Source organism: Triturus cristatus, chromosome 3_2, assembly GCF_964204655.1.
Source record: "Triturus cristatus chromosome 3_2, aTriCri1.1, whole genome shotgun sequence".
Taxonomy (NCBI): domain Eukaryota; kingdom Metazoa; phylum Chordata; class Amphibia; order Caudata; family Salamandridae; genus Triturus; species Triturus cristatus.
Genome location: NC_140584.1, coordinates 1,119,873,098 through 1,119,899,163, shown reverse-complemented (window position 1 = coordinate 1,119,899,163; position 26,066 = coordinate 1,119,873,098). Strand labels below are relative to the sequence as shown.

The 26,066-nt window shown below is 45.1% G+C and overlaps 1 protein-coding gene across 3 annotated transcripts in view; it reads left to right on the top strand.

The window, feature by feature from the left end:
- LOC146859222 (uncharacterized) overlaps window positions 1-26,066 on the top strand; it is a 106,041-nt gene that overhangs the window by 39,755 nt on the left and 40,220 nt on the right. For all 3 annotated transcript variants that reach the window (XM_085646958.1, XM_085646957.1, XM_085646959.1), the window contains 2 exons: window positions 16,255-16,293; window positions 19,422-19,460. In XM_085646958.1, coding sequence (XP_085503084.1) covers window positions 16,255-16,293; window positions 19,422-19,460 — 78 coding nt within the window. The remainder of the gene's footprint in view (window positions 1-16,254; window positions 16,294-19,421; window positions 19,461-26,066) is intronic.

The following is a 26,066-nucleotide window of genomic DNA, read 5'->3' as shown; positions in this document are numbered from 1 at the left end:
TAAGAAATTGGCTAACTGCAGCTATATAATTGAGCAGTGAGTGCAGAGCGTAACTGCGGCTATGTCAACAGTAGCATTTTTTTTAAACAACAACAGGAGGTAATAGTGGGGGAGGGCACTGCACAGAGTAGGGCACTGCATGGAGTGCAGCTCGTTGCTGCATATATGTCAAGAAAAGCATTTTTTTAAAAACAGCGACATGAGGTAATGCTGGGGGAGGGCATCGAACGGAGTAGGGCACCGCACAGCATGTAGTTGCATCTATGTCGATAGAAGCATTTTATTTTTAAAGCAGCAACATGAGGTAATGGTGGGAGAGGGCACTGCATGGAGAGAAAAGGTATCAAGGTGCAGGGGCACCAAAGACAGGAGTTGTACTTGTAGCAATGCAAACGCCAGCAGTAGGAAAAGAGTTCGTTCAACCAATAGAGATGCCCTGAAACCGTACGGTAACTGTGCTTGGGCGGTGCTCTGCAGCGTTCAAGGGAAGTGACATATCGGCTGCAGGAACCAGTCAGGAGGCGGTAAAGAAGACGGACACTGGAATCAGCATATGGTAAGTAGCAGGCGGGAAGAAAGTCATTCTATTAATAACTGCAGGTCATGCAGATAGCGCATGCACGCTGATGCTAGACCTAATAATCCTGGAGACCTACCAAAAAAACCATAAAACTTTTGCAACACTAGAACCTGACATAAATAAATCAGATGGTCATAGCTGCTCCTCACCGTCTCGGCACTACACTGAAGTGCTGGTGAGGCTTTACATGTTTCCTTCTAAAAGATTCCCTCTTGGCACCCTGCTCAGCCCTTGACAGATTGGTTACTAAAAACCGAAGCACGTTGCATTTCTTCTAACAGAAAATTCTGTTTTACTTGTCCTCCAGAAACGAAATCAACTTCCAACCTAGTAAAATTTAAAAAAAATTACTTGCTTCAAGACACATGCATCTGGCCACCCTAAAGTAACTGGATACAATAGTGTTTGGAGGTCTAAAAAGACTACAAAGCAAAGACATTCTTCAGCTGAAAATCCGTTAATGTAAAACATTTTTAGCACTGAAGTAATGCTCCTTCCAGCTTGCATCCACGCTATGAACTTCCCCACCATCCAAACTCAGGATTCAAATCGGATCTCCTCTCCTTTGGGAAATAACAGAATATAAATTTCTTCTATACTGAGCATGCATTCCTATTTCTTTTCACACAATACATGACCTCCATTTGAATATGCAATAAGTTATTCCATCTTTAAAATGTTACACGTCTTAAGGATAATTGAAATTATGTTATGGTAACTTGTATGACACATTACACCATACCAACTGTAGACGTGAAAACAAAACTATTATCGTGCCTACACAGTAATAATGTAGACGCAACCTTAATGATGGGCACTCCTGGTTTATTGTCTGCAGCTGTGGCATGATGGTGCCAAGGTATGAGTGTAAACATTAACATAAAAATTGGTTCAGAAAAGACGAGTCCAATAAAAGTGATTTTATATAAAATGAATTAAAAATAATCGCCGGGAGGCACCACATCATAGTAATCCACAAGTAAATCAACAGATCAACGAAGCAAGAGATAGCAAAGATGTCTGGGTTGCATTTTTTGTGTCTCGTCACAGTGATTTTGGGAGCCTGCAAGACTTTTTGGACATTTTAGAATTCACGGTATGTAGCAGTGACTCTGCTACGTGGTGAGTGGGATTACGATTAGGATTCAGTAATAACAGCGCAAAACAAGCTAATGAATGACAGCACGTGTCAAATGTCAAAGCTTTGATAAAGTTATTATCCACAAAAAACGTGGCGGATGAAGTAAACTGGGATTCAAGAACTGAAACATAAGACTACATGCTGAAGGATAAACGATTTAAAGTCAAGAATAACAAGATGTGTAATTTTTTGTGGGTTTACATGTGGAAATTCTTGCGCAGTGCTGCCAAGTATTAAACATATTAGTAAAGTTGCACATCAGTGGGTAGCCTATGTTGGTGCCAGGGCCTTTGTTCTGTACTACAGTATGTACAACATGTGTGTTAGTATAAACCACACCTATCACTAAAATCTAGGAGAGATACGTACTTGCGAAACCTACTACATTTGTAAATACTTGTTTTTCATGCGAATGTTTTAGCATACACTGACTCGCCATACTAGCACTCACAAATTCAGCTGTCTACACAGGCATTACTCAATTCCTTTGACCATGCACACCCAGTTAATTGAGCTGTAAACACCTTCGTTAATGAAGTGTTTACTCGTTGATCTACGCATCCATCCAGACGCCCATCCATTGACTCACCCGTTCATCCATCCTTACAGTCATTCAACTAATCGTCATACTCTACACTAAGACACAAATGTACTCGCTCCCCCGTTGCTGCTTTCTCGCATCCATTCACCCAACAACTCGCCACTCACTGATGATGTACTTTCAAATAAAAATAACCCTTACCTATTGGACTTTTGTGCTCCGTGTTATGTTCTTATTGCCATGAGTTGCTTGCCAACTCAGATGAATTTGGTACTAGAATAGCCCCACTAACCGTGATTACAGAGACTACCTGTATACTTACGGACAGTCGGTGAGTCCACCCTTAATTGAGCCGTACACACCCTCGTAAATGAAGTGTTTACTCATTGATCTACGCATCCATCCAGACGCCCATCCATTAACTCAACCGTTCATCCATCCTTACAGTCATTCAACTAATCTTCATACTCTACACTAAGACACAAATGTACTCGCTCCCCCGTTGCTGCTTTCTCGCATCCATTCACCCAACAACTCGCCGCTCACTGACGATGTACTTTCAAATAAAAATAACCCTTACCTATTGGACTTTTGTGCTCCGTGTTATGTTCTTATTGCCATGAGTTGCTTGCCAACTCAGATTAATTCTGTACTAGAATAGCCCCACTAACGGTGATTACAGAGACTACCTGTATACTTACGGACAGTCTGTGAGTCCACCCTTAATTGAGCCGTACACACCCTCGTAAATGAAGTGTTTACTCGTTGATCTACACATCCATCCAGATGCCCATCCATTCACTCACCCGTTCATCCATCCTTACAGTCATTCAACTAATCGCCGAACTTTACACTAAGACACAAATGTAGTCGCTCCCCCGTTGCTGCTTTCTCGCATCCATTCACCCAACAACTCGCCACACACTGATGATGTACTTTCTAATAAAAATAACCCTAACCTATTGGATTTTTGTGCTCTGTGTTATGTTCTTATTGCCTTGAGTTGCTTGGCAACTCTGATGAATTGTGTACTAGAATAGCCTCCCTAACCGTGATTACGGAGACTACCTGTATACTTACGGACAGTCTGTGAGTTCACCCTCATAGCCGTTGTCCACTGTTACTCTTTTAACTCATATCATTTGGCAATAATTTTAGCTCATCTGGGCAGCGTAACGACCAATCCCACGTTTGTACTTATTCAGTGAATTGTCAGGGAATGCTGCTAATATGTAAGGTGTCCTAGGATTCGAGCATTGGAGGGACCCGAGCCAATCCTAGTGCGCCCGGTAGTCAGAGGTTTTGATTGGCTGTGGATTCTACAAGTGTCTCAGTCTAAACCCTAGGTGTATCATATGCTGGCCAGCTGCAAGTGTGCGGGGTTTAGGTGTGAAAGAACTAAATACTAGCTGGTTGGAGACAGCTTGTTTCGGGCTGTGTAGTCCATTCTAGAGGGACGAGCAAGGGAGTGCAGGGCGGATTATGGCTTTACGTGGTGACTGAGCGATGGCTGGATGGTTGGACATTAACCATATGTGTAGCGGTCCAGTCCATGCAGGTGATGGGAGAGGAAAGAAGGAAAGATAAGGCATTAGAGGGAGGGGAATGGGGAGGTGAGTTTGTGGTTTAAAAGAGATGATAGAAGAAGAGGAAGGGAACGCAACGGACATCATGTGGTCGTTTTAACATCATTGTAGAGCATTGAAGCACAGTAGTTTAAGTGAGAAGACCAATGCGAGAGAAAAAGACAGTAGGAAAAGGAAACAAGGAAAACAAGTTGAAAGACGCGCTCTGTGGTGAGGGAGGGGGAGGGAGTTGAAGCGCGCTCTGTGGTGAGGGAGGGGGAGGGAGTTGAAGCGCATGCAAAGCGAAGAGGCAAAGCGAAAGTGATCGCGATCAAGCGCGGCGAGCGATGCGCTTAATGAGCATGACGAGGAAAGCCATATGGCGCCTCTGCTTGTAAGCACGCACCCACGCCCATGCACTCAAGCTCTAGGCCGGCCATGGTAGCATTTTTTGAAGCCCTTACTAAAAGTCTCGCCAGACCATCGCATGCGCTGGGTCAGGCGAGACCTAAAAAGGTATAAAAACCACAAAAATGCAGAATGGAGCAGCCTGGGCCAAAAGCAGCACACATCAATAACCCTCTGGAAGCCAGCCAACATCCAGGATGACCAGGATGAGAGCCATGATGCTTTGCTGGACCTGCGTCTGGAGCCTGGATGCCTTCCTGGACCTGAGCCTAGATGCCTTGCTGGACCTGCCTCTGGAGCATGGATGCCTCTCTGGACCTGTGTCTGGAGCCATGTATGCCTCATTGGACATGCGACTAGAGCCTGGATGCCTCGCTGGACCTGCGCTTGGAGCATGGATGCTTCGCTGGACCTGCGCCTGGATGCCTTGCTGGACCTGCGCCTGGAGCCTGGATGCCTCGCTGGACCTGCGTCTGGAGCCTGGAGTGGGATGCAGAGGAGCTGTGGAGTCGATGAGCCATAGACATTGAGGCAGGACAATCGTCTGTACCTGGTGGTGAAGTCTGGAAGGTCGCATGGAGACACGTTGCTGACCTGTGTGAGAAGACCACCTTGTGCAACTTGGAGCTGTCAATATTAGAGGCAGTCCTGCGCACCAATATAGGGAGGTCTGCATTGCATACTATGATCCACCACTAAACCGGGGTGCACAGAGAGGAATACCAACCGTGGATGCCACCTCTCTGCATCACATGCCGGATGATGTTGGGCTGGCCGGACGCTGTGGAGGGTGAGGCCCCTGATCTGTGCTGAACTTGTGTGATGGGAGCACTGCAACTTCACACCTAAGGGGGCCCTGTTGCATTAACTGCATCAGGAGGTTCACCAGCAGATTTGGCCAAGACTGCTGTAACCAGGCTTGTGAAATCCCTCCTGGCTGAGGTTCCTGCTTGCTGAGTCACAGATTTGAGAGAGTGCAGCGGATTGCGTCATGGTGTCAATGTCCAGGTAAGGAAAAGGTGGGACACATAGTGCAGGATGCCTGGGGGTCGAGTCCTCCAGGCCTAGCACACGTAGATGACGCACCCCCAGTGTCGGCTCATCCGCTGTTGTGGAAGAGCGCCGCCCCACTGCTTTGAAGCAGTGCAGCAGAGGAAAAAACATCACATGATGATAACTTACTGATGTAACCATGCTATGTTTCCCTTGCGGGTGGGAGGGTGGGTAGGACTGCTCCAAGCATGAGGCAAGGCATGGGCGGATTGGCATGCCCACTCAAGTGCACAATGACTGTTTGGTAAGCCCACTCAGGCTGCCCAAAGCAGTCATGCACACTTCCCTGTTAATAATGAAGCCTGCATTACAGCCTGCATGGAGAACATGACCACCCCTCCAGCCCCTGGCTGCATGCCTTGTCCCGTTGCAAATAAACAATCCCACCGCTACATAGCAGCACTGTGATTGGCTCAGGGGAGGGAGCCTGGCTGCCTCTTCCTGTTCCTAGAAGCAGATGCAGGAGAGTAGGAGCAACGAAGAAACGTGTTCCGGCTTCGAAGCAAATCTTCCCTAATTGCTTTTTTACAACACCCGCTCACACACACATCCCCTCGTCCATGCCCCATCCAGTGTTCTTTCCAGCGTTTGCCACCTCACAGCTGTCAATTCCCCCTAGCACTTCTCAATGGCGGCTGCTGTGCGCTCATGCACAGTGGGCATACCGCCTGTGTGCCAAAGGCACATACGTGGTTGCGACGCATGCCCTAACATCGCATTCCATTCCCATGCATACATTGCGACAGTAGAGTAGGTGTTGCATAGCAGAGACATCAATATCACTCTACCCACATTAGTGAGTGCAACCCAAAACCTACCTTTGCACCCCAAACCAAACCGTGAACCCTGGAATTCCTTTTTGAGCCCCAATAACACACCAAAAATTCATATTTGACCAAATGCACACCCCAATTTTCATATTTTACCCCAAAACACCCCCCAATTTTCAGATTTTACCCCAAAACACACCCCAATTTTTGTATTTTTCCCCCTAAACCCATGACCACCCGAAAAACTTTAAATTACCCCGTTACTGACCTCACAATGTGTTGTAATCAAATGCGATGTACAGGCACCTGCGTTGTCAGAGTAGCGTTGTTAACGATGTACTGCCTGCGTTGTACTGGTCATCTCCTGTGCCAAAGTCAACCCACAGGCTCCGCCGTTTGCATCCGTCTGCCTTTGGACCATGCTCAGCACCAAGGAGCCTTCTTCTTGGATACTCCACCACTACGGCACCAGCACCCTCCTCGTCATCAACCCTGAATGTCCCCTCGCCTGTCAGGACCAACTTCTGCTCACTTACAGCTGCAGTAACACCATCAAGGAGCGCCCCGACCATCAAGGAGGAGGTATTGCCATCACCTACAGCAGCACATTCCGACTGACCATGCACTCTAATGACCCAAGGGTGACCATGGACCACCCCAACTCCCAGATCCGGACCAAGCCCAAGCACATACTCTGCAGCACCCTCATGTGCAGGCTCCTCAGGCCTTGGCCCCCCATTCTCCAATACCATTGTAGACCTCATTGCACCCCATATTCTCCCACCCAAAAATGACATTCTACTCGGTGAACTCATGTTCCACCTGGACAACCCCTGTGACCAGGACACAACCCCCTCCTGGGGAAGGTCACCTACATCAGACGTCAGCAGCAGGTCACCTCAACAAGCCACATAGCAGAACACACGGTTGAGCAAGTCACCTCCACCAGCAGGAACTTCAACTACAGCCACAACTGTGGACTCCCGTAGACCGACAATCATTGGTAACATCACGTCTTCACCTTCCCTCAGCACCAACACTCCACCATTGCTTTCAAGCGATGACACCGCAGCGCACAGCCAGCACCGATGGATCTCCAACAGCGCCGACATTCGGGCAACCCTGATGGACGGCACTGCGTCAGTACCATCCGCCTGCCTGATGGCAGATGCGAGGCTGACACAGTGCCACAGGGATAGGCTGGCTCCATACGTTGTTGGAGTTGCATCATGGTTGTGACATGACTGCAGCAATGCGTGACTTTAGCACAGACAGATATGTCAAGATTCCTGATGTATCTGTCATTACTTGCGTCATGGAGCGCTGTCCAGTGAATACAGTGCATCCATGCTGTCGCAACAAGGGCATAGTGAGAAGTGTTGCAACGCTGTCTTGTCGCAGCACTGCAACACTTTTCATTACTGGGGCCCAGGAATGCGCACTATCTCATTGATGATGCGCATTCCTGCACTGTAGTTTTGTCGCAGGGCAGCGCTGCAACATTGCTTGCAGCGCTGTCCTGCACCAAAAACCTGCTGAGATGTGGCCCCAAGTGTTATCCCCATTTTTAAGACCAGCTATTTTCTGGTCTTAAGCTACTGACTCTAACTGCAGTCTGAGACAGTTTTCTTGGTCTTCAGAAGTTCAAGGATCCCCTTGTGAATATGGAGTAGTGTTGTTTGCGTGCGTTTTTGCACGGGAACGCCTCTCCTGCATATAATTATCAGTAACAGAAGTCTCGATCTAAAAAACAGACGCTTTTGCCTAAACACTGTTGCTAACGGCTGTTAGCGACAGCTTGAGAATAAGGCGATAAAAATATTGCTGCTTTAAAAAAGTGCAGTTAACGCAGCGATATCGCCTTGAGAAAATGCCCCTCGCTGTTTTACTTGGGAAAGTATAACCTGTACGACAAAAGACTTATAAGAAAGTAAATGCCAGGACCCTTCTCAGAAGGCCAATGCTGCTAGTACCACCTATTTCTTGAGCCAGCACCGCCAATGAGGGTACCAACACAACAACTAACTATTACACTCCTACAGGTGAGACAATTAAAATTATTTCAGGCCACACAAAGCTATAAAAATAGTATGGACCGCTGGAATTATCAATTTTTTATTTATATTGAATTATTCAACACTGTTGATGTCCTCACTTCAAAATAAACAAACAGTGTCACCATGTGGTGAACTGTTATAAGTGTAGGTGTTGAGAATTAAGTGCCGGTGCTGAATACCAGCTCAAATTAAGCACTGCGTACAAAGACAACTACAGTTCAGGCAGCAGGGATGCCTTCTCCCTGTCACTCAGGGCTAGTTATAGCCCAAAGAGCCACACTAAAACACAATACCCTCCTCACTTCATCCATCGCCCAAGGACTGTCAACAGTGGGAAATGGGAAGTATGTGGTTCATGGAGAACGGTGTGGTTCCATCCCTTAGCTCAAGTGGGAATGTCCCCGCTGTCATGTAGGGCTCCTTTTTACCAAAAAATTGCGATTTGGGAATCTGTCAAACTGTTTTATTAAAACATGCCATGTTCCAACCTGGCACAGGCACACTTGAAGTGACAGTTACTTTTTACAAGTAAAGAACATAGTGACTGTGTGCCTGTGGCTGTGGGGTACCCTCTCTCTCCCCACTACCAAAGGGGCACTAACATTTCATTAATCAGTTGACTGTAGCTGACCCATGAAAATGCCATCCCTTCAGGCAAATGCACTGGGAAAATAAAGATAGCAATGGTTGTTACCACCTGATGGCTACTATTTCAAGGCACAACTGCACCAGCAAAATACACATCATTTACCAGCTCAAAAAAAGGTAGGAGGCTGGCTCTTGGATAAACATAGACTGCTATAAAAGTTATTACATTATAAAGTTCTAAGAGTTATTTTGTATAACCTTACGGCAATCAATGCCAACGATTACTAAACTCTAGTGTTGTGTTATCTTTCAAAAAAGCCGTATGGGTTCATGTGCGAACTCCCACCCAATCAAGATGCGCAGTGGCAGCATCAATATTTGCCGAGCAAGCACGTGACTCATAACTTCAGGGCCGGACTGCGAACCCAGAGCAGCCTTGCCAATTTTGACGGTCCTGCCCACCAGCTGCTTTTGTTTCTGGTGGCTGATATAGCAGCACTGCTGCTAAAACCGGCCCCAGTAACAACAAGCATTGGCCATGCCAATCGGTCTCGCCATATTTATGTATTTTGTGATTTTTTTGTTTTATTAAAATATTATAGTAATAATACAGTATGTTAGACATTGTAACATGTTTCCATACCCCAAAAATAAAAAACAACGTAGAATAATTTTACTTAGCCACATACTATCCCTATGTAGCTGCTCTGTAACAATCATGCAGACGAAACCTAAATATATATAGCAAAGCCTTCCATCATTAGCCCTTAATTTGTAAACATTAAGGCTGGAGCTTAATTGACCCCCCTCACCCAAAAAGGTTATGGCTGTAAAAGCTTGCCCAACTTTCAATCCTCCCTAGTAAAAAATCAAAATTACATTGGGCCATACCCAAAACAATCAAACGGGACTATATAAAATATTTTATTTCGCCACTTTGTATCCCTATGTAGCTGCTCTGCAACAATTATGCAACTGAAAGCTACATTGAGATAGGCCCCTATTGTACCATGGAGCACTGCTTTTTACACCCTGCCCTTTATTTGTAATCCATTCAATGCCGGGGCTCACATAAAAACATATAAGAATAAAGCACATACTAGCACTGTTTTGAGGCTTTCAATAATGAGCCACCTAAAATCAACATAACGATATCAGTAGAAGACGTCACTTGTGTTGGCAAAAGCTACATGTACTACTAAACTTTCTGTAATACATGATCGATATGCACCTAAGTAAACGGACATGGCAGCAAACTCAACAGTGTAAAGTGAAGCCAGACAGCAGACTAAAGAGAGGCCAGACAAAGTGTTTCTAATGAGTGCTCACTTTGCACCTAAGTAGACAGAGAGGGCAGAAAGACAAATAGGTTGAAGTGAATGTATAGAACACAACAAAAAGAAGGCAGACAAGATTGTTATCAACATAGCGGCCACATGACTTACTAATTCACAGTGGGCTGTTAGATGTTAGCCATACAACCCATAGGGAAGGCTTGCAACCGAAATAAAACAGTATCCTTAAAGGAAGCAAGTTATTTTTAGCTTGGGCAAGGCAAACAACTGCTGTTTTACCTCTTAGTTTGTTGCTGAACAAAAACAATTTAAGCTTCAAAATTTCCTTTGCACTAAAATAAAAGTTGACTATTTCTGAACAGTACACTTCCTCACGTAACCACATACTATCCCTGTTTACCTGTTCTGCAACAAATATGTAACCAAAAGCAACATTTAAATATGACACAATTTCAACATGGAGCATAGCAATGAACACGGTACAGGCCTTAATTTTTAAAACATTAAATGCCGGAGCGCAGATGAAAACCTTTACAAATGATATTACGAGCACAAAAGATAGCAGAGCGGTAAATCCTCTGATGCAAAAAATATGTAAAAACATCTGACATCGCCACTTTCAATCCCTGTGTTGCTGAATTGCTACAATCATGCATCTGAAACATAAACTTATATAATCGGTTATTGCAAAATGATGCAAAGCCTTTTGCCACTAGCCCTTTATTTGTAAACATTAAATGCCGGGGTTTCTAATCAATTCCCCCCCCCCCCAAAAAAAAAACGGGACACCTGCAAAAACAAGTCAAAATTATTTATATACCCCTTTGTAAAAAAAACTTTACAATACATTAACATAAATACAAGCTAACAAGTGGCATGCTGATACAATAAAAGCGAACGATATGAAAAATGTAACTTTGCCACACTATCCCTATTCAACTGCCTCAGCAAAAATTATGCAACTGAAGGTTGCATTAATATAGTCCGCTAATGTAACATAGAGCGCATGTTTTTATACACAGCCGTTTTTTTTAAAATACATAAAATCATGTGATTCACATGAAAACATAAAAAACAAATGCCCCTTGCTATCACTGTTTTTATGTATTTAATAAATATGCAGCTCTAATCTACATTAAGATATCGGTAAACAACGACACTTGTGCTTGCAAAAGCTATATATAATATAAAACTGTTTGTAATACACGCTTGATGTGCATCCGAGTAAACCCAAAATAAAAGTGTGAAGTTAAGGCAGACAGCAGACTAAAGAGAGGCCATACACCCAAGAAGACGCAGATGGCAGCAAGACAAACAGGTGCCGATCACGATCCGGTAAAAAAATTGCCCGTCCGACTCGTATCCGGTCTTTTTACCGTACGAATCGTACAAGTGCCGTACAAACTGGCAATCACGATTCGCATGGTAAAAAGCCCATACGAGTCGCATTGGGAATGATTCCCCACACGTCCTCGGGTCGGAAAATGTGTCCGACACCTCCCCGGGCGATTTACCGTACAAACGTGAAAAGTGAAGTCCGACCGCGCAATTACGATCCATCCCGTGCGTCCGATGTCACAACCGTATGGAAAAAACACCGTCCGCACCGAACTCCCATAGCAACCATGGAGACATGTGCCCGCATACGCGCCGTACCCCCCCCTGCCCCCGTGAGTATGGTGTATACCCCCCGTGTATGTACGGTGCGTACCCCCATGTATGTACGGTGCGTACCCCCCGTGTATGTATGGTGCGTACCCCCATATGAACGGTGCATACGCGCTGGGGGTTCGCACCGTACATACACGGGGGTACGCACCGTACATACACGGGGGGTACGCACCGTACATACACGGGGGGGTTCGCACCGTACATACACGGGGGTACGCACCGTACATACACGGGGGGGTTCGCACCGTACATACACGGGGGGGTTCGCACCGTACATACACGGGGGGTACGCACCGTACATACACGGGGGGGTTCGCACCGTACATACACGGGGGTATGCACCGTACATACACGGGGGGTACGCACCGTACATACACGGGGGGGTTCGCACCGTACTCACGGGGGCTGGGGGGGGTCGGCGCGTACTTACGGGGCTGGGGGGGTCGGCGCGTACTCACGGGGGCTGGGGGGGGGTTCAGCACGTACTCACGGGGGCTGGGGGGGGGTACGGCGCGTACCGGGCCCCCAATTCCACTCGCATCGCGGCGTACTTCGCTTTTACGGCACTTTTCGGGTGCCGTAAAAATATTGCCGTCCGGAGTGCTGTTGGTTCGAATCGTACTTCCTGGTTCGTGAAACGCGGCCTGAGAGCGTCCCGACGTCACATCGGCGCTTTCCCCGGATCACATTTGTATGTATCTTTTCGTCGGTCGGTGTTTTGTACGACTCGTACGGAAATGGTGTTTCCGTGCGAATCGTACTTGCATGTTTGTAAAGTTTTACAACCGGGTACGAGTCGGACGGAAAAAAGCCTCCGTCCGACGGTTCGTACCCGGTTTTTGCCGGATCGTAATTGGCACCATAGTGTGAAGTGACTGAAGCCAACAAACTAAAGAGAGACCGCACAAGATCCTTATCAATATTGCCTCCACATGATTTACTAATTCACTGTGGGCTGTCAATTACTAGCCATATAACCCAGTAATAAAAAAGACTTATAAAGAAACCCAAACAGAATTCCTAAAACCCGCAAGATGTTTATCGCTTGAGCAAGGCAACATCTGTTGTTTTCACTCTTAGATGTTAGAAAAAAAAAAATGGCAACGCAAGTTTTAAATCCTCCTTTGCACTAACTTATTTAAATGTATTTGCAGTAAAACCACACATTACTTCCTACTATACACACCAAAAACAAAGCGGCCTATTTGTAAGCATTTAACACATCCAATCCTTCTTTGTTATAACATCATTTCTTTCTATACCCCCTAACAAAAAGGCAACTATTTCTTAACATATATTTTCCCCAACAAACCCATATACTATCACTGGTTATCTGCTCTGCAACAACTATGCAACTAAAATCTACATTTAAATACTACGTAATTACACCATGGAGCAAGGCCTAGCACACAGAGACCTTAATATGTAAAACATTAAATACCAAGGCTCACAATAACTGTAAAAAAAACACACATTACGAGCGCGAAAGGAAGCAATCATTTAAATCACCCTTTGGAAAATGTAATTTTAAATCTCTTTGCATCAAAACCAAACATTACTTCGTACAATGAGTCCCACACAAACTGCCCTATTTGTAAGCATAAAACACCCCCATGTACTATACTTATTTAGCTGCTCTGTAACAATTAGTTAACTAAAAGCTGAATGAACGTATGCAGACATTGCAACAGAAAGCCTTGCCTTTCACAACAATGCCTTAATTTGTACAACATCTGATGCCGAAGCTCACTTAAAAAGTTTTAAAAAAGTCGCATTAGCACCATAAAAATAAACAAAACAGTAAATCCTCCTTTGTTAACATAAAGGGGCAGATTTATGATAACTGGCGCATCCCTGCATATCAGCAGGGATGCGCCAGTTATTGTACGCCACAGCTTCGCCACCATGGATGCGCCTCATTTACAATGCGGCGCACCATGGGGCAAAAACGGCACAGATGCGTGACGCATCTGTGCCGTAAAAGTGGCGCATTGCTGGAGTTGCGTCGCAAGCGCGACGCAGCTCCAGCAATGCTTTGGGGGGACCTATCTTCACAATGCTGCGTCAATCCTTACGCCTGCTTCAAGCAGGCGCAGGGTTTTGACGCAGCATGGGCTCAAAAGTGACTGAGTGAAATCTTGTAGATTTCACTCAGCCACTTTTAGGAGGCGTTCCTGCGATGGAACGCCCCCCCCTGCACAGGTACGCCTACTGCTGGCACAGGGCTTTACAACGTGACACATCTCTCTGATGTGTCACGTTGTAAATACCCCGCAACATGGCGCAGGATTTGCGCCGCCGCTGCGTCACAAAAGTGACGCAACGGCGGCGTAAATGAGGCGCAAGGGCCTCATAAATCTGCCCCAACTTTTTTATATCCCACCCTCCCCCCCCCCGTAAAAAAGCAGACTATTTGTGGACGTTATACTTTTCTACGCACAAATGTACTATAAAAAAAAATCCCAAAATACTGCGCGCACATGATTTAATATTTCCCAAACTATTAGGTATACACATTGTGTGCACACGACTTAATGATTACCAAAGTGTTTGTTATACACATTGTGTGCACATAACTTAAAAATTCCCTAAGTGTTTGTAATGCACGCCCGCGTTGCCTTTAAGTAGACAAAAATAGCAGCCAAACGAAGAGTGAAAAGTAAATGTAGACAACAGACTACGCAGAGGCCCCAAAAAACCATCATACACATTGCGTGAACATGACTTAATAGCTAATTTTGTCTATAGCTCACAAAGCGTTTGTAAGGCGCGCTAAATTTGCAGTATATTACACTGTGATCCTAGCTAAACGTAAATGTATGCACTCGATTTGCATTAATGCACACAAAGATCACAGATCAACGTAAATCCCTTAGATAAAGAAGCAAACAGAATCCACAGCAAAATGCAAAATCAAAAAAAGTTCACCCAAAATATTAACAACCAAACGTAAATACCGTCGTGAATAAAATAAACGGAATCATTAAAAAAATGCATGCTCTATTTGCCTCAAAGTACACAGAAATCGCATCCAAAGTGAAATACCTTTGCTCAATTTGCATTAAATTAACACGAAATCGCAACCAAGCGATAATGAAGCAAACAAAATTCATCACAAAAATGCGACTCAGTTTGCATTAAAGAAAACAAAGATCGCAGCCAAACGTTAATCCCTTAGCTGGAGTTGCTTTAAAGTAAACGTAAATCCCTTCGATGAAAAAACCCAAACTAAATCCCATTACAAAAATGCGCGCTCGGTGTGCATTGAATTACACAAAAAAAGTACACAGAGATCGCAGCAGCAAAACTAAAACACCTTTGCTTGATTCGCATTAAATTAGACAGAGATCGCAGCCGCACATGAATATGTCCGATATTGAAGCAAACAAAATACATCACAAAAATGCGCACTCGGTTTGCATTAAAGTAAACAAAGATCAAAGCCAAACATAAATACCTTCACAGAACTTACATTAAAGTAAACAGAGATCACAGCTGAACTAATACTTAAGGAAAGTGGAAAGCAAACAACGTACCTACAAAAAAACCACAAAATGCATTGCCTTCGGAAACCAACCACGTCAAAGCCAGAAAAAAGTCCAAGGACACCACCGTATCTTTTCAAACAACGAAGTAATACGAGCAGGTGCGGCCTTAGGCATATGCAAGCTGTGCACCTGCACAGGGCCGCCAAACCCCAGGGGCCACCACGAGGAGTCGGATACAATGCATATTCGTGGCGACCCTGGCAGGGATGTGGCGGCCTCCGGCTGAGCCGGAGGCCGCCAAATCCCTGCCGGGGCCCCCTACCTACGCTCCCTGCACAGGGCCACCATGAGCCTAGAGCCGCCCCTGATACGAGTAAAGGGGCCAATAGCTCTAGGCATGAACAAGTCTCCAAAAGGAGGGACCTATAACACATTTCACCAACCACAAGTCAAGACGGTTTAAGTGACGCACGAACTAATGAATGGAAAGTCCAGGAAAAAAAGGGGCGGTTACAAACATGGTATAGCGTATACAGCATCTTTCGACGAGACAGCGCATGCGCTGCCTAGCCGAGACCTAAAAACTGACCCCTCGCTGCAAAATCGTCCCTCACCCCTCCAGTCTCCCAGGGAAAAACCTGATGCCTGCTACGACCAGTCGGGCCCTGCATAATATAATATAACGTGTATTTGCAAAGCACAGGACTCAAGAAATTCCTGTTACTGTCATACTTGGCTCTGTTATAGTATTGGCTAGAAGACTGCACAAGTGTGAAACAATGTACAATGTTGAAACAGAGAACCCTAGGGCATAAACTAAAGCCACTGCTTGCCAGCAGTGCACCCCTAAAACAAACATTAATGACTGCCCTCACCAATTGTCGAAGATGTGCGACAAAAATACCATAAGATACTCAGTCCTACAATGCGAGACACCTACCACGGGCACCAGGGGTGTGGGGTAGAGGATTTCCCCTCCAAGCAGCAAATAGTTGGGTCTGACAAAGTATTGTTGCCTAGGGTGGTACTCCCCATTGCATTGCCCAGCTGATGAGCCCTCTATTTGTCTTTCTGACTCAATGTTATTTTCATTTTAGCCGGAATAACAAAGAGGGACGTGGTGAAAGCTGCTCCAGGTAAGGATTCCTCACAAGAAGCACTAGGATGGGTACATGACATCTTGGTGAGTTTGACTAATTCATGAAAAGAGTGGCCACAAGTAAGACTTGACCTGCCCTGAATCATTGAATCAAGAATGTCTACCCTCAGTAAACACAAGTATGGCACCCGGGAATGTAAGGCCTGAAGTTGGCTGGTAGAGGACTGAGCCGCGCTGTCAAAGGCTTTATGCAATCGAGCAAATTCAATTAAAATCCCTTCCCTGCCTCATTGCCAACCAGTGAAGATCTTTGTGCACATGTGAATTATTATCATTTTTCTGAAGATAATAAATAAGATTGACTTCTGTGCTCTTTAAATGTTAGTTATGGAAAATCCAGCAGGCCTATGTGCAGACCTCTTTAGTAGTACAGTCTAGATTTTTAGAGACATATTGACAGATGTATCAACCATTTTTTCTGTCGGAAACAATGATTAGAAGTTTTCGACAACAAAAATGATGGGCCTTATTTACCATACTTTGACGGAGGGCAGTGCAGCAAGCCTTCTTGCTGCGCTGCCCTGTGTCTAAATAAAAGGGCAGAAATGCGCTGTATCTACAAGATACAATGCATTCCTGTCCTTATCCCCTGCGCTGGCGCACAAACAGCAGCCATGCGCCAACACAGACACCTTTACGCCATGGTGCACGGGTGCCTGCATTGCAGGGATGATTGTTGTTGTGCAAGAAGGGACACATTCCTGCACAAAAATAATCATTAATGTGGAAGAGGTGTGGCGCAGCGGCCAGGGAGTCTGACTCCAGACCACAGGGTTCATGGTTCAATCCCTGGCGCCAGGCTAGCCCAGCACCATGTGACTCTGGACAATAGCTTGCTAAATCTTCCAGATGGCCCCAGCGCAGGGAAACCTCTCCAGAGGTAGCTGTGCGCTTTACAAATGTTGGCATTTACATTCGTTTTGCTCCTACTACATGTGCTTTAGAATGCTGCATGCAATGGAAATAGCAAAAAAAACAGGAGAAATTAAAGTATTTCATCTCATTCTGCCACCCCTACACCGCCACTGGAGAGGCGTAGGACTCATCACCTGTTTTACGACACTTTGTAAATTTGGATAAGGGTCAGGTTCCATTGATGTTGAGTGGAACACACACAGCAACATCCATGGCGCACCCCTTTCATGCTGAATAATGTGTGTAAGGGGCCCACATTACAGGGCCATGAAAAGTTAGGCCGGTATCTTTACGTAGCCTTGTAAATAAGGTCAGGCACGCTGTGCCACTGGTGCATCCCAAAAAAGTGGTGCACGGGCCGCGCGATGGACTTGTAAATGAGGCCCTAGGTTTTTAAATGTTTAATTGCTTTTTGGGAATAAGGACTCTTTTATTGACTTTTAAATTGGGACTGCAAATCCATACCTCTTTGATGTTGGAAGAGGTGTGTTCTAGGCACCTCTTCAAAATGCCAATTCAGTATGAGATGTATAAATGTTTGGAAGCAAAATCCATTCTCATACATTAAAAAGGTAATGTCTCTTGAGTTGGAGTGGTAACCCAATTGCAAAAGGGAAGAAGTCCCACCAGAAGCCCTTTACTTTTGTGGATTCATAAAATTGTTAGGGAATAGACATTTGTCCAGTAAACTAAAAAGGTACACTTTGTTTTGGGAAATGCAGCATTAAGGAAAGCGGGATGGATTTTAAAAGAAAAAGAAAGGTTAATTGAATAGCAATCACAGCCATGGTGATCTGCTGCCCCTAGCTTACCATAATTTACATGGTCGCCTTCATTCAGTGTATGCCTTTCAGCCTACCTCATTAGTATTCATCACAGGTCAGTTCATAGAAATTCTTTAAAGGTCTCAAAATTACTTTTTTTTCAAATTAAAACTAGTTCTTTGTCAGAGGCAAATAGTACATCTGGCCCATAAATACATGAATGAGAATCCAAAGCAGTTTAATTCCATAGTCCACGCTGATGCTAGTCCTAATGACCACCTATAAAATGCACTACATCCTGGTGACTTGCTCCTGTTATTTCAAGCAGGCCCCAAGTCTAGTGCATCATAGGTGCTTTGTACCCATGCCACCCAGATACCCCGTTGAAAGTGACCCTTATACTAAGGTAACTGAGACCACCTTGACACACTGAACCACTGGCTCAGGCCCAACATAGCTTTGTCAAGCCAGCCGCACACTATTTCACCACCTACCCCTCTCCAGTCCCTCTTCTTCTCTCCCTTCGTGATGCATGTATATTACATTACTTATTGTTTCACCACAGGCCAGTGGAGGTAGGTGGTGTTTGTTTTGTAACACTCTCTTTCATATAAAAAATAAAAACAGATCTATAACCTAAAAGTTATTACATTATAAAGTTATAAGAGTTATTTTTTATAACCTTTTGGCAACCAATACCAACTTTTACAATTCTCCAGTGATATTCTAACTTTCAAAAAGCCTTTATAGGTTGTATTTATTGCATTTAAAAAAGAAATCCAATGCCAATAATATTAAGAGTTTCACAAAAATGGAGCGTGTTTTTTTAAAGTTGTAAGATCTTTTGAAGTTCGTTAACATTCATTCTTTACTTTTTCAAGAGCGTGTTGTAGTTACAACTGGAAAAATCACGTGTAGATCTGGCTAATAACAATATCATGTGCGAGCCGCCAACCAATCAAGATCCGCAGTGTAATATATGCCGAGCAAGCATGCAACTCATAGCATAAAGAACATTTGTAAAATGCATGACTCATGAAATTCCTGTTATTGTTATTCTTGCCTTTGTTATGTAGTATTGGCTAGAAGACTGCACAAGATAGAAACAAGGCACACAGTTGACACAGAGAGCCCTAGGGCATAAACTAGAGCCACTGCATGCCAGCACCCCAAGACAAACATTAATGACTGTACCCTAACCAGTTGTTCAGGATGTGCGAAATAGTGTGACAAAAATACCATAAGATACTCAGTCCTACACTGTGAGACCACGGGCACCAGGGGGAGGAGGCAGCGGATTTCCCCTCCAAGCAGCAAGTGGTTGAGTCTGACAAAATATTGTTGCCTAGGGTGGGACAACCCATTGCATTGCCCGGCTGATGAGCCCTCCATTTGTTTTTCTGACTCAATGTTATTTTCATTTTAGCTGGATTAACACCGCAGGACGTGGTGAAAGCTGCTCCAGGTGAGGATTCCTTACAAGAAGCACTTGGATGGGTACATGACATCTTGGTGAGTTTGAGTAATTCATAAAAAGAGTGGCCACAACTAAGACTTGACCTGCCCTGAATCATTGAATCGAGAATGTCTACCCTCAGTAAACACCAGTATGGCGCCTGGGAATGTAAGGCCAGATGTTGGCTGGTAGAGGACTGAGCCGGGCTGTCAAAGGCTTTATGCAATCGAGCAAACTCGCTTAAGATCCCTTCCCTGCCTCATTGCCAACCAGTGAAGATCTTTGTGCACATGTGAATTATTATATTTTTTCTGAAGTTAATAAAAAAGACTGACTTGTGAGTTCTGTGCTCTCTAATTGTTACCTAGGGAAAATCCAGCAGGCCTAAGCACAGACCTCTTTAGAAGTACAGGCTACATGTTCAGAGACATATTGACAGATGTATAAACCATTTCTTCAGTCAGAAACACTATGGTTAGAAGATTTCAATAGCAAAAATGATGGGCCTCATTTACCATATTTTGAAGGATGGCAGCGCAGCAAACCTTCCTGCTGCGCTCCTCTGTGTCTAAATAAAAGGGCAGGAATGAGACATTTGTAAAAAAACGTGAATGAGTCCTGCTAAAGCACTGCCTGGGAGCCCAAAGGGGAAGAAATATTAAAGCATTTGCATCCTCCATCATTATATGAGGAGTAGGAGAATAATATGAATGAATATTGCATTTATACTTTATACACAGGATTTGAGGTCAGGAGGGGCCCAAGACTGTCGAACATAAGTAAATCAGGGGTTCTCAATCACCTAGCGTTATCACTTGTTTTGCTCCTCCATTGAAGTAGCTGTTGTTTGTATGTTGAAAGTCGTTGTCAGCTCACTGAGCAACACTTGATTTCTTCTCTGTACCTTTCTCTGAGTTTTTGCGAGTTTGAGGCAAGAAGGCTCAGTAAGTTAATGCTTGTTGCAGACATCTGCAATGGTTTGCAGGTCATACGTTTGGTTCCCAGCAAAGCCAGCTTACTCTTACCTCCTTGGAGGCCAGGGTATGGAGTAGCATTATATTTGGTAACACCCCAAGTTACCAATAATGAAAGAAATCTGTGAGGTATTCAGTATTGTTATCTCAGTCTTCTATAAAGTTCTTTGGTTATACTGAATAAGCAACTACCTACGTCATTATCAAATTAAACCTCTTGATGTCATAACTACACTTTCACAATTGCTTTATTAACCATCTTGCTTTCTCAAATTTTCTGGGAAACCACTATTTCACCACTCAATTTTCAAACATTTCTCAGGGGAGAACCCCAGGAGTCGCGTTATTCGCCACACTTGCTCATCACCGGGTACTCCTCCAGAACTGTAAGACCAGCTCTTTCAAATGACACTAGCCGTCACTGTGTGCAGTGCAGAGTACTCTACTTCTGGCAAATAAACCTTTAATTAAAGTGTCTGTGAATCTCACTATCCAGCAAGAGGCAAAACAAATATCTGAATGAAGAATTAGTGACGCACATCTAGGCCTTATTTGGCAGTAGTACCTGGCGTGGTGATGTGAATTATGTATTCTTGAAATCTTTATTTCATGTTCTTCAAACATTGGATACAAAACAAAGACTTAAGGACTAGCCCTACCCCTGGTTTGAATTTCGAAAACATCCTTTGCTTGTTCTGCTCCATTGGCCATAGTACTCCGGGTTTTCACTTTAAGACAGTTGAAGGGTGCTAGAGAGACACACAGAGAATTCCTTCTGTTGGAACACTGCAGAGGCCACAATGAAGTGCTTCATCCTACTCCTTGCTTATGTGACTGTCACACATGGAGGTTAGGAAACAGGCATTAAACTGTGCTTTATTTATTTATATAACATTTTCATGTAACTCTAGTGCATTAAAATTGATCAAGCTGCTTTATGAAAAACTAAGAATCAAATGCAATAGAATTCAGTAGATAAGCAGAAGAGGTAAGTATGTATATGTTTCTTCAAGGTGAGTAAAGATGTAGGCTGAGTCCTTAAGTTCAGAGTCTCCAAGGGTTTGAGAAAGTTTGTTTTTTGCCCTTCAATATTTCAACCTGCATTTATCCGTTTTTTGGTTTTATTGCTCATTTAATTGATATTTATTCAAAATTATTGTTGATTAAGTGGAAATAAATGAAGTTGTAACTCATCCGTTCCACATGTATTCATAGTTTAGGCTATTGCCTGCGTTGCTGCATTGGCTGCGTGCTCCCAGTTGTTTACAAATGAACACAGAATGGAACTCAACTGATTTCTAGATTCATCTAAAATCTAAAACTTGGAGAGTCACTGCAGGGGCGTAACAAACACCCCCGCAGCCCCCGCCGTGCGGGGGGGGGCCCCACTCTTTAGTAAGTGAAGGGGGCCCCCTCAGCTCTTCGGTAGAGAGCTGTGAGAGAGAGAGGCTTGCTCTAAATCAAGCCTCTCTCCCTCTAAAGCAGCAAAAGCAGTCTGCACGGAGCTCCTCGCGGGACCCAGGACTGAAGAGAAACACAGCAACAAGTTACATAGTTTCTCTTCAGTCAGAGCCCGCTGGAGCAAGGATGGGGGTGGGGGTCCCAGAGAGAGCAGGAGGCCGCACAGCATTCCCCACAGGGCATTGCCTCTGAGAAGGGAGAGGACAAGGATGGGTGTGGGGGCCCCAGAGACAGCACAGAGGAGAGCTGACAGGGGAACGGATGGGGGTGTGGGCCCCAGAGACAACATTCACCACAGGGCACTGCTCCACTGAGGCAGCACAGAGCTGACTTCAGCCAGAAAGTTTGCAGCTCCAGAAACAGGATCTGCTGGGACACATTAGTAGGTGAGAGTTAGAGCTATTGATGCGTTTTCTGTTTGGAGTGAAGGGAATGAGTGTGGTGTCAAGTGGACATATATGGTTTGGATTGGAATTGTTAGTTATGGAATTGTGCTGCGTGGATTGGATCTGTGTAGTGAAATAATGTGGCATGGTGTGCAGTGTAATTATGTGGTATTGAGTGGAGTGGGATTGTGTGTCTTGGAGTGGGATTATCTGGAATGGTATTTTGTGTTGTGGAGTGGCATGTAGTGGAGTTTCCTTATGTGGTGTGCTGTTAAATATTGTAGCATGATGTGGAATTTTGTGGTGTAGATTGGATGTGTGTGGTGTGTTGTGCATTTGTGGTGTTAGTCTGAATTATGTAGTTTGTTGTGAATGATGTGGCGTGGAATGGAAATGTGTTTTAGAGTTGAGTATAAATATGTTGTGTGAAGTGTAATTATATAGGTTGAAGTGGAATTATGTGTAGTTGAGTTGTGTGGAGTGTAATTATGTGGTTGGGAGTGGTATTAAGTTGTGTGGAATGTTATTTTGTGAAGTGGAATTATGTGGTATGGAGTGAAGTGGAAATATGTGTACTTTTAGGATTGTAATTATGTGGTATGGAATGTTGTAGGGTTAAATTATTTATAGTTCAATTGTGTGGTGCGGAATTATAAGCAGGGGCGTAACAGGCCCCAGGGGTGTACCACAGGCCCCCGCAGCTCCCGCGTTGCGGGGGGGCCCCAGCGTTCCAGAGGCCCCCTAAGCGGTGCCAGCAAGCACTACACATCTGTGACCGTCTGGGATAGGTAATTAATTAATATAGGTAGGTTATGTAACTTACGCTCGCTCTAGACTTTTCTTTAAAAATTAAATGGTCAAATTTAAAAAATGGTAATGGTGCACACTGCGCAGATGTCTCCACCGCCGCATCTGTGCGGTCTTACTCTTCCCCCTTAGGGTGGGGCTGGTGACCAATTGTCATGCGCATTGCTGACTGTTGAAGCGAGGAGGCATCCCAGAGGCCAGAGTGGAGACAGTTGAGAGGTAACGTGCGAAGAAGACTACCTGCCATAATGTAATTATTTCTCTGGCTAGCCTCGTTTGCCCTGTCTTCTGTGGCCCGCGCAGGTGACTGTCTGTTCGCCCAGTCTATGCCACCCCCCGCAGACAAGTGCACCCCACCCAAAATTCATTGCGACGACCACTTGTGTGTGTAAGGTCTCCAGTTTAGAGTGAAGGCATTTAGTAAATGAAAGGCGCTTTTGGTACATGAAGGTTGTTTGGAAAAGGGGGGGTTATGTTACACATTAAAGATTAAAAGTGCGTGTCATCAGTTTCACCTGCGATTTATGTTGATTTGCGGATTTTACAGAAAACACAAAAATTGTCATTGAAGTTTGTGAGCGAAAGAAAATGTACCCTTCACCTATGAATTTACACCTTCGTCTGTGACTTTGGGAGAAGTTTCCCGGTTTAGCCCAACTTTGTCAAGGCAAAGTGGTACCCACTTCCCCCCCAAAACTGACTCGATTTCTTGTCACTGATTTCTAGTTGTCGAGTGATGTCGGTTCTGAAGGGGTGGGTCCAGCTAAACTGGACATCAGGGTGTGAGTGGGTGGAGTGGGAGGGGGAGGGTTGGGGCAGAGAGGGGGAGAATTGGGGCTGTGGTGCTACATAAATTGCAGCTTGCAGAAAAAATGGTTTCTAGCTGAAACAGATAAAAGTTACTAAAATACAGCAACATGCATTGCTGCACAGTCGAATGCCCTTCGCTAAAATTGACAGGCCACCTTTCAGTTACTCTTTGCTGTTTGGTTGTTAAACTGAGACTGAGGTGAAACATTTGCCAGAACAGTCTTAAAAGGTGCAAAAATTACAAAAATTAAAGTATAAGTATCACAAAATGTGCGGCATTGGACCGCATAATTTGCCTTTTCCTGCTGCATAATTGAGTACCTGCAGCATAATTCTCATGGCACTGCATACCATGTACTTCCCCTCTGTTTACTGCTGTCGCAAAGAGCCACCAATCCTACCCCATTGATATGAAAGGAAAAAAAATAACATTTACAGCCTTTCTACATTACGAAGCAGTACAAAAGGGGGTGGTGATGGACGGAGCATCAGAACCAATCAAACACTCACACCCAGTCAACAGATCTGGGTTTGATCCATCACCGTTCTTTAGCCCACTCTGCCACCCCAGTTCAGACATGGCCATATGCAAATCAGTCTGACCCTGTGCCTCATGGGAACAGTCCAGCCCGAACTGCCAAGCCATGCCTTCCCTGGACCGGAAACCAGCTTCCTAGGACCGGTTTCTGGCATTTCAGCCGTCTTCAGCCAGGCTTGCTTGAATCCAGTGGCAAAGTGAGCAGGGGACTCACGTCTGAGCATACCCTGCCAACTTATGGCGAACAAAGCAGTACAAAAGAGGGTGGTGATGGACGGAGCATCAGAACCAATCAAACACTCACACCCAGTCAACAGATCTGGGTTTGATCCATCACCGTTCTTTAGCCCACTCTGCCACCCCAGTTCAGACATGGCCATATGCAAATCAGTCTGACCCTGTGCCTCATGGGAACAGTCCAGCCCGAACTGCCAAGCCATGCCTTCCCTGGACCGGAAACAAGCTTCCTAGGATCGGTTTCTGGCATTTCAGCCGTCTTCAGCCAGGCTTGCTTGAATCCAGTGCAAAGTGAGCAAGGGACTCACGTCTGAGCATACCCTGCCAACTTATGGCAAACAAAGCAGTACAAAAGGGGGTGGTGATGGATGGAGCATCAGAACCAATCAAACACTCACACCCAGTCAACAGATCTGGGTTTGATCCATCACCGCATCAGAACCAATCAAACACTCACACCCAGTCAACAGATCTGGGTTTGATCCATCACCGTTCTTTAGCCCACTCTGCCACCCCAGTTCAGACATGGCCATATGCAAATCAGTCTGACCCTGTGCCTCATGGGAACAGTCCAGCCCGAACTGCCAAGCCATGCCTTCCCTGGACCGGAAACAAGCTTCCTAGGACCGGTTTCTGGCATTTCAGCCATCTTCAGCCAGGCTTGCTTGAATCCAGTGGCAAAGTGAGCAAGGGACTCACGTCTGAGCATACCCTGCTAACTTATGGCGAACAAAGCAGTACAAAAGGGGGTAGTGATGGACGGAGCATCAGAACCGATCAAACACTCACACCCAGTCAACAGATCTGGGTTTGATCCATCACCGTTCTTTAGCCCACTCTGCCACCCCAGTTCAGACATGGCCATATGCAAATCAGTCTTACCCTGTGCCTCATGGGAACAGTCCAGCCCGAACTGCCAAGCCATGCCTTCCCTGGACCGGAAACAAGCTTCCTAGGACCGGTTTCTGGCATTTCAGCCGTCTTCAGCCAGGTTTGCTTGAATCCAGTGGCAAAGTGAGCAAGGGACTCACGTCTGAGCATACCCTGCCAACTTATGGCGAACAAAGCAGTACAAAAGGAGGTGGTGATGGACGGAGCATCAGAACCAATCGAACATTTCTACATTACGAAGCATGTTCTACCAGAGGTTGCACGTGACTTCCGTGGAAAGAGGCACCAGCGTGTGTAACTCTCTTCTCTTTCTGGACTTTTTTTTTTAAACACCAACACAACCTACCTCACTTGCGACCTTTGAACTGTGGGGCGCTCTGCGCACTTTTCCGCCCTGAAGCCGTCGTACTCCACTAAGTAGCAGTAAAAGGATCAATGTTTCTGGTCCATAAATGGCTCCAAATCCCTGACTCTGTGGGTGTGACAAGATCACCCAGCATCCTGCCCCAGA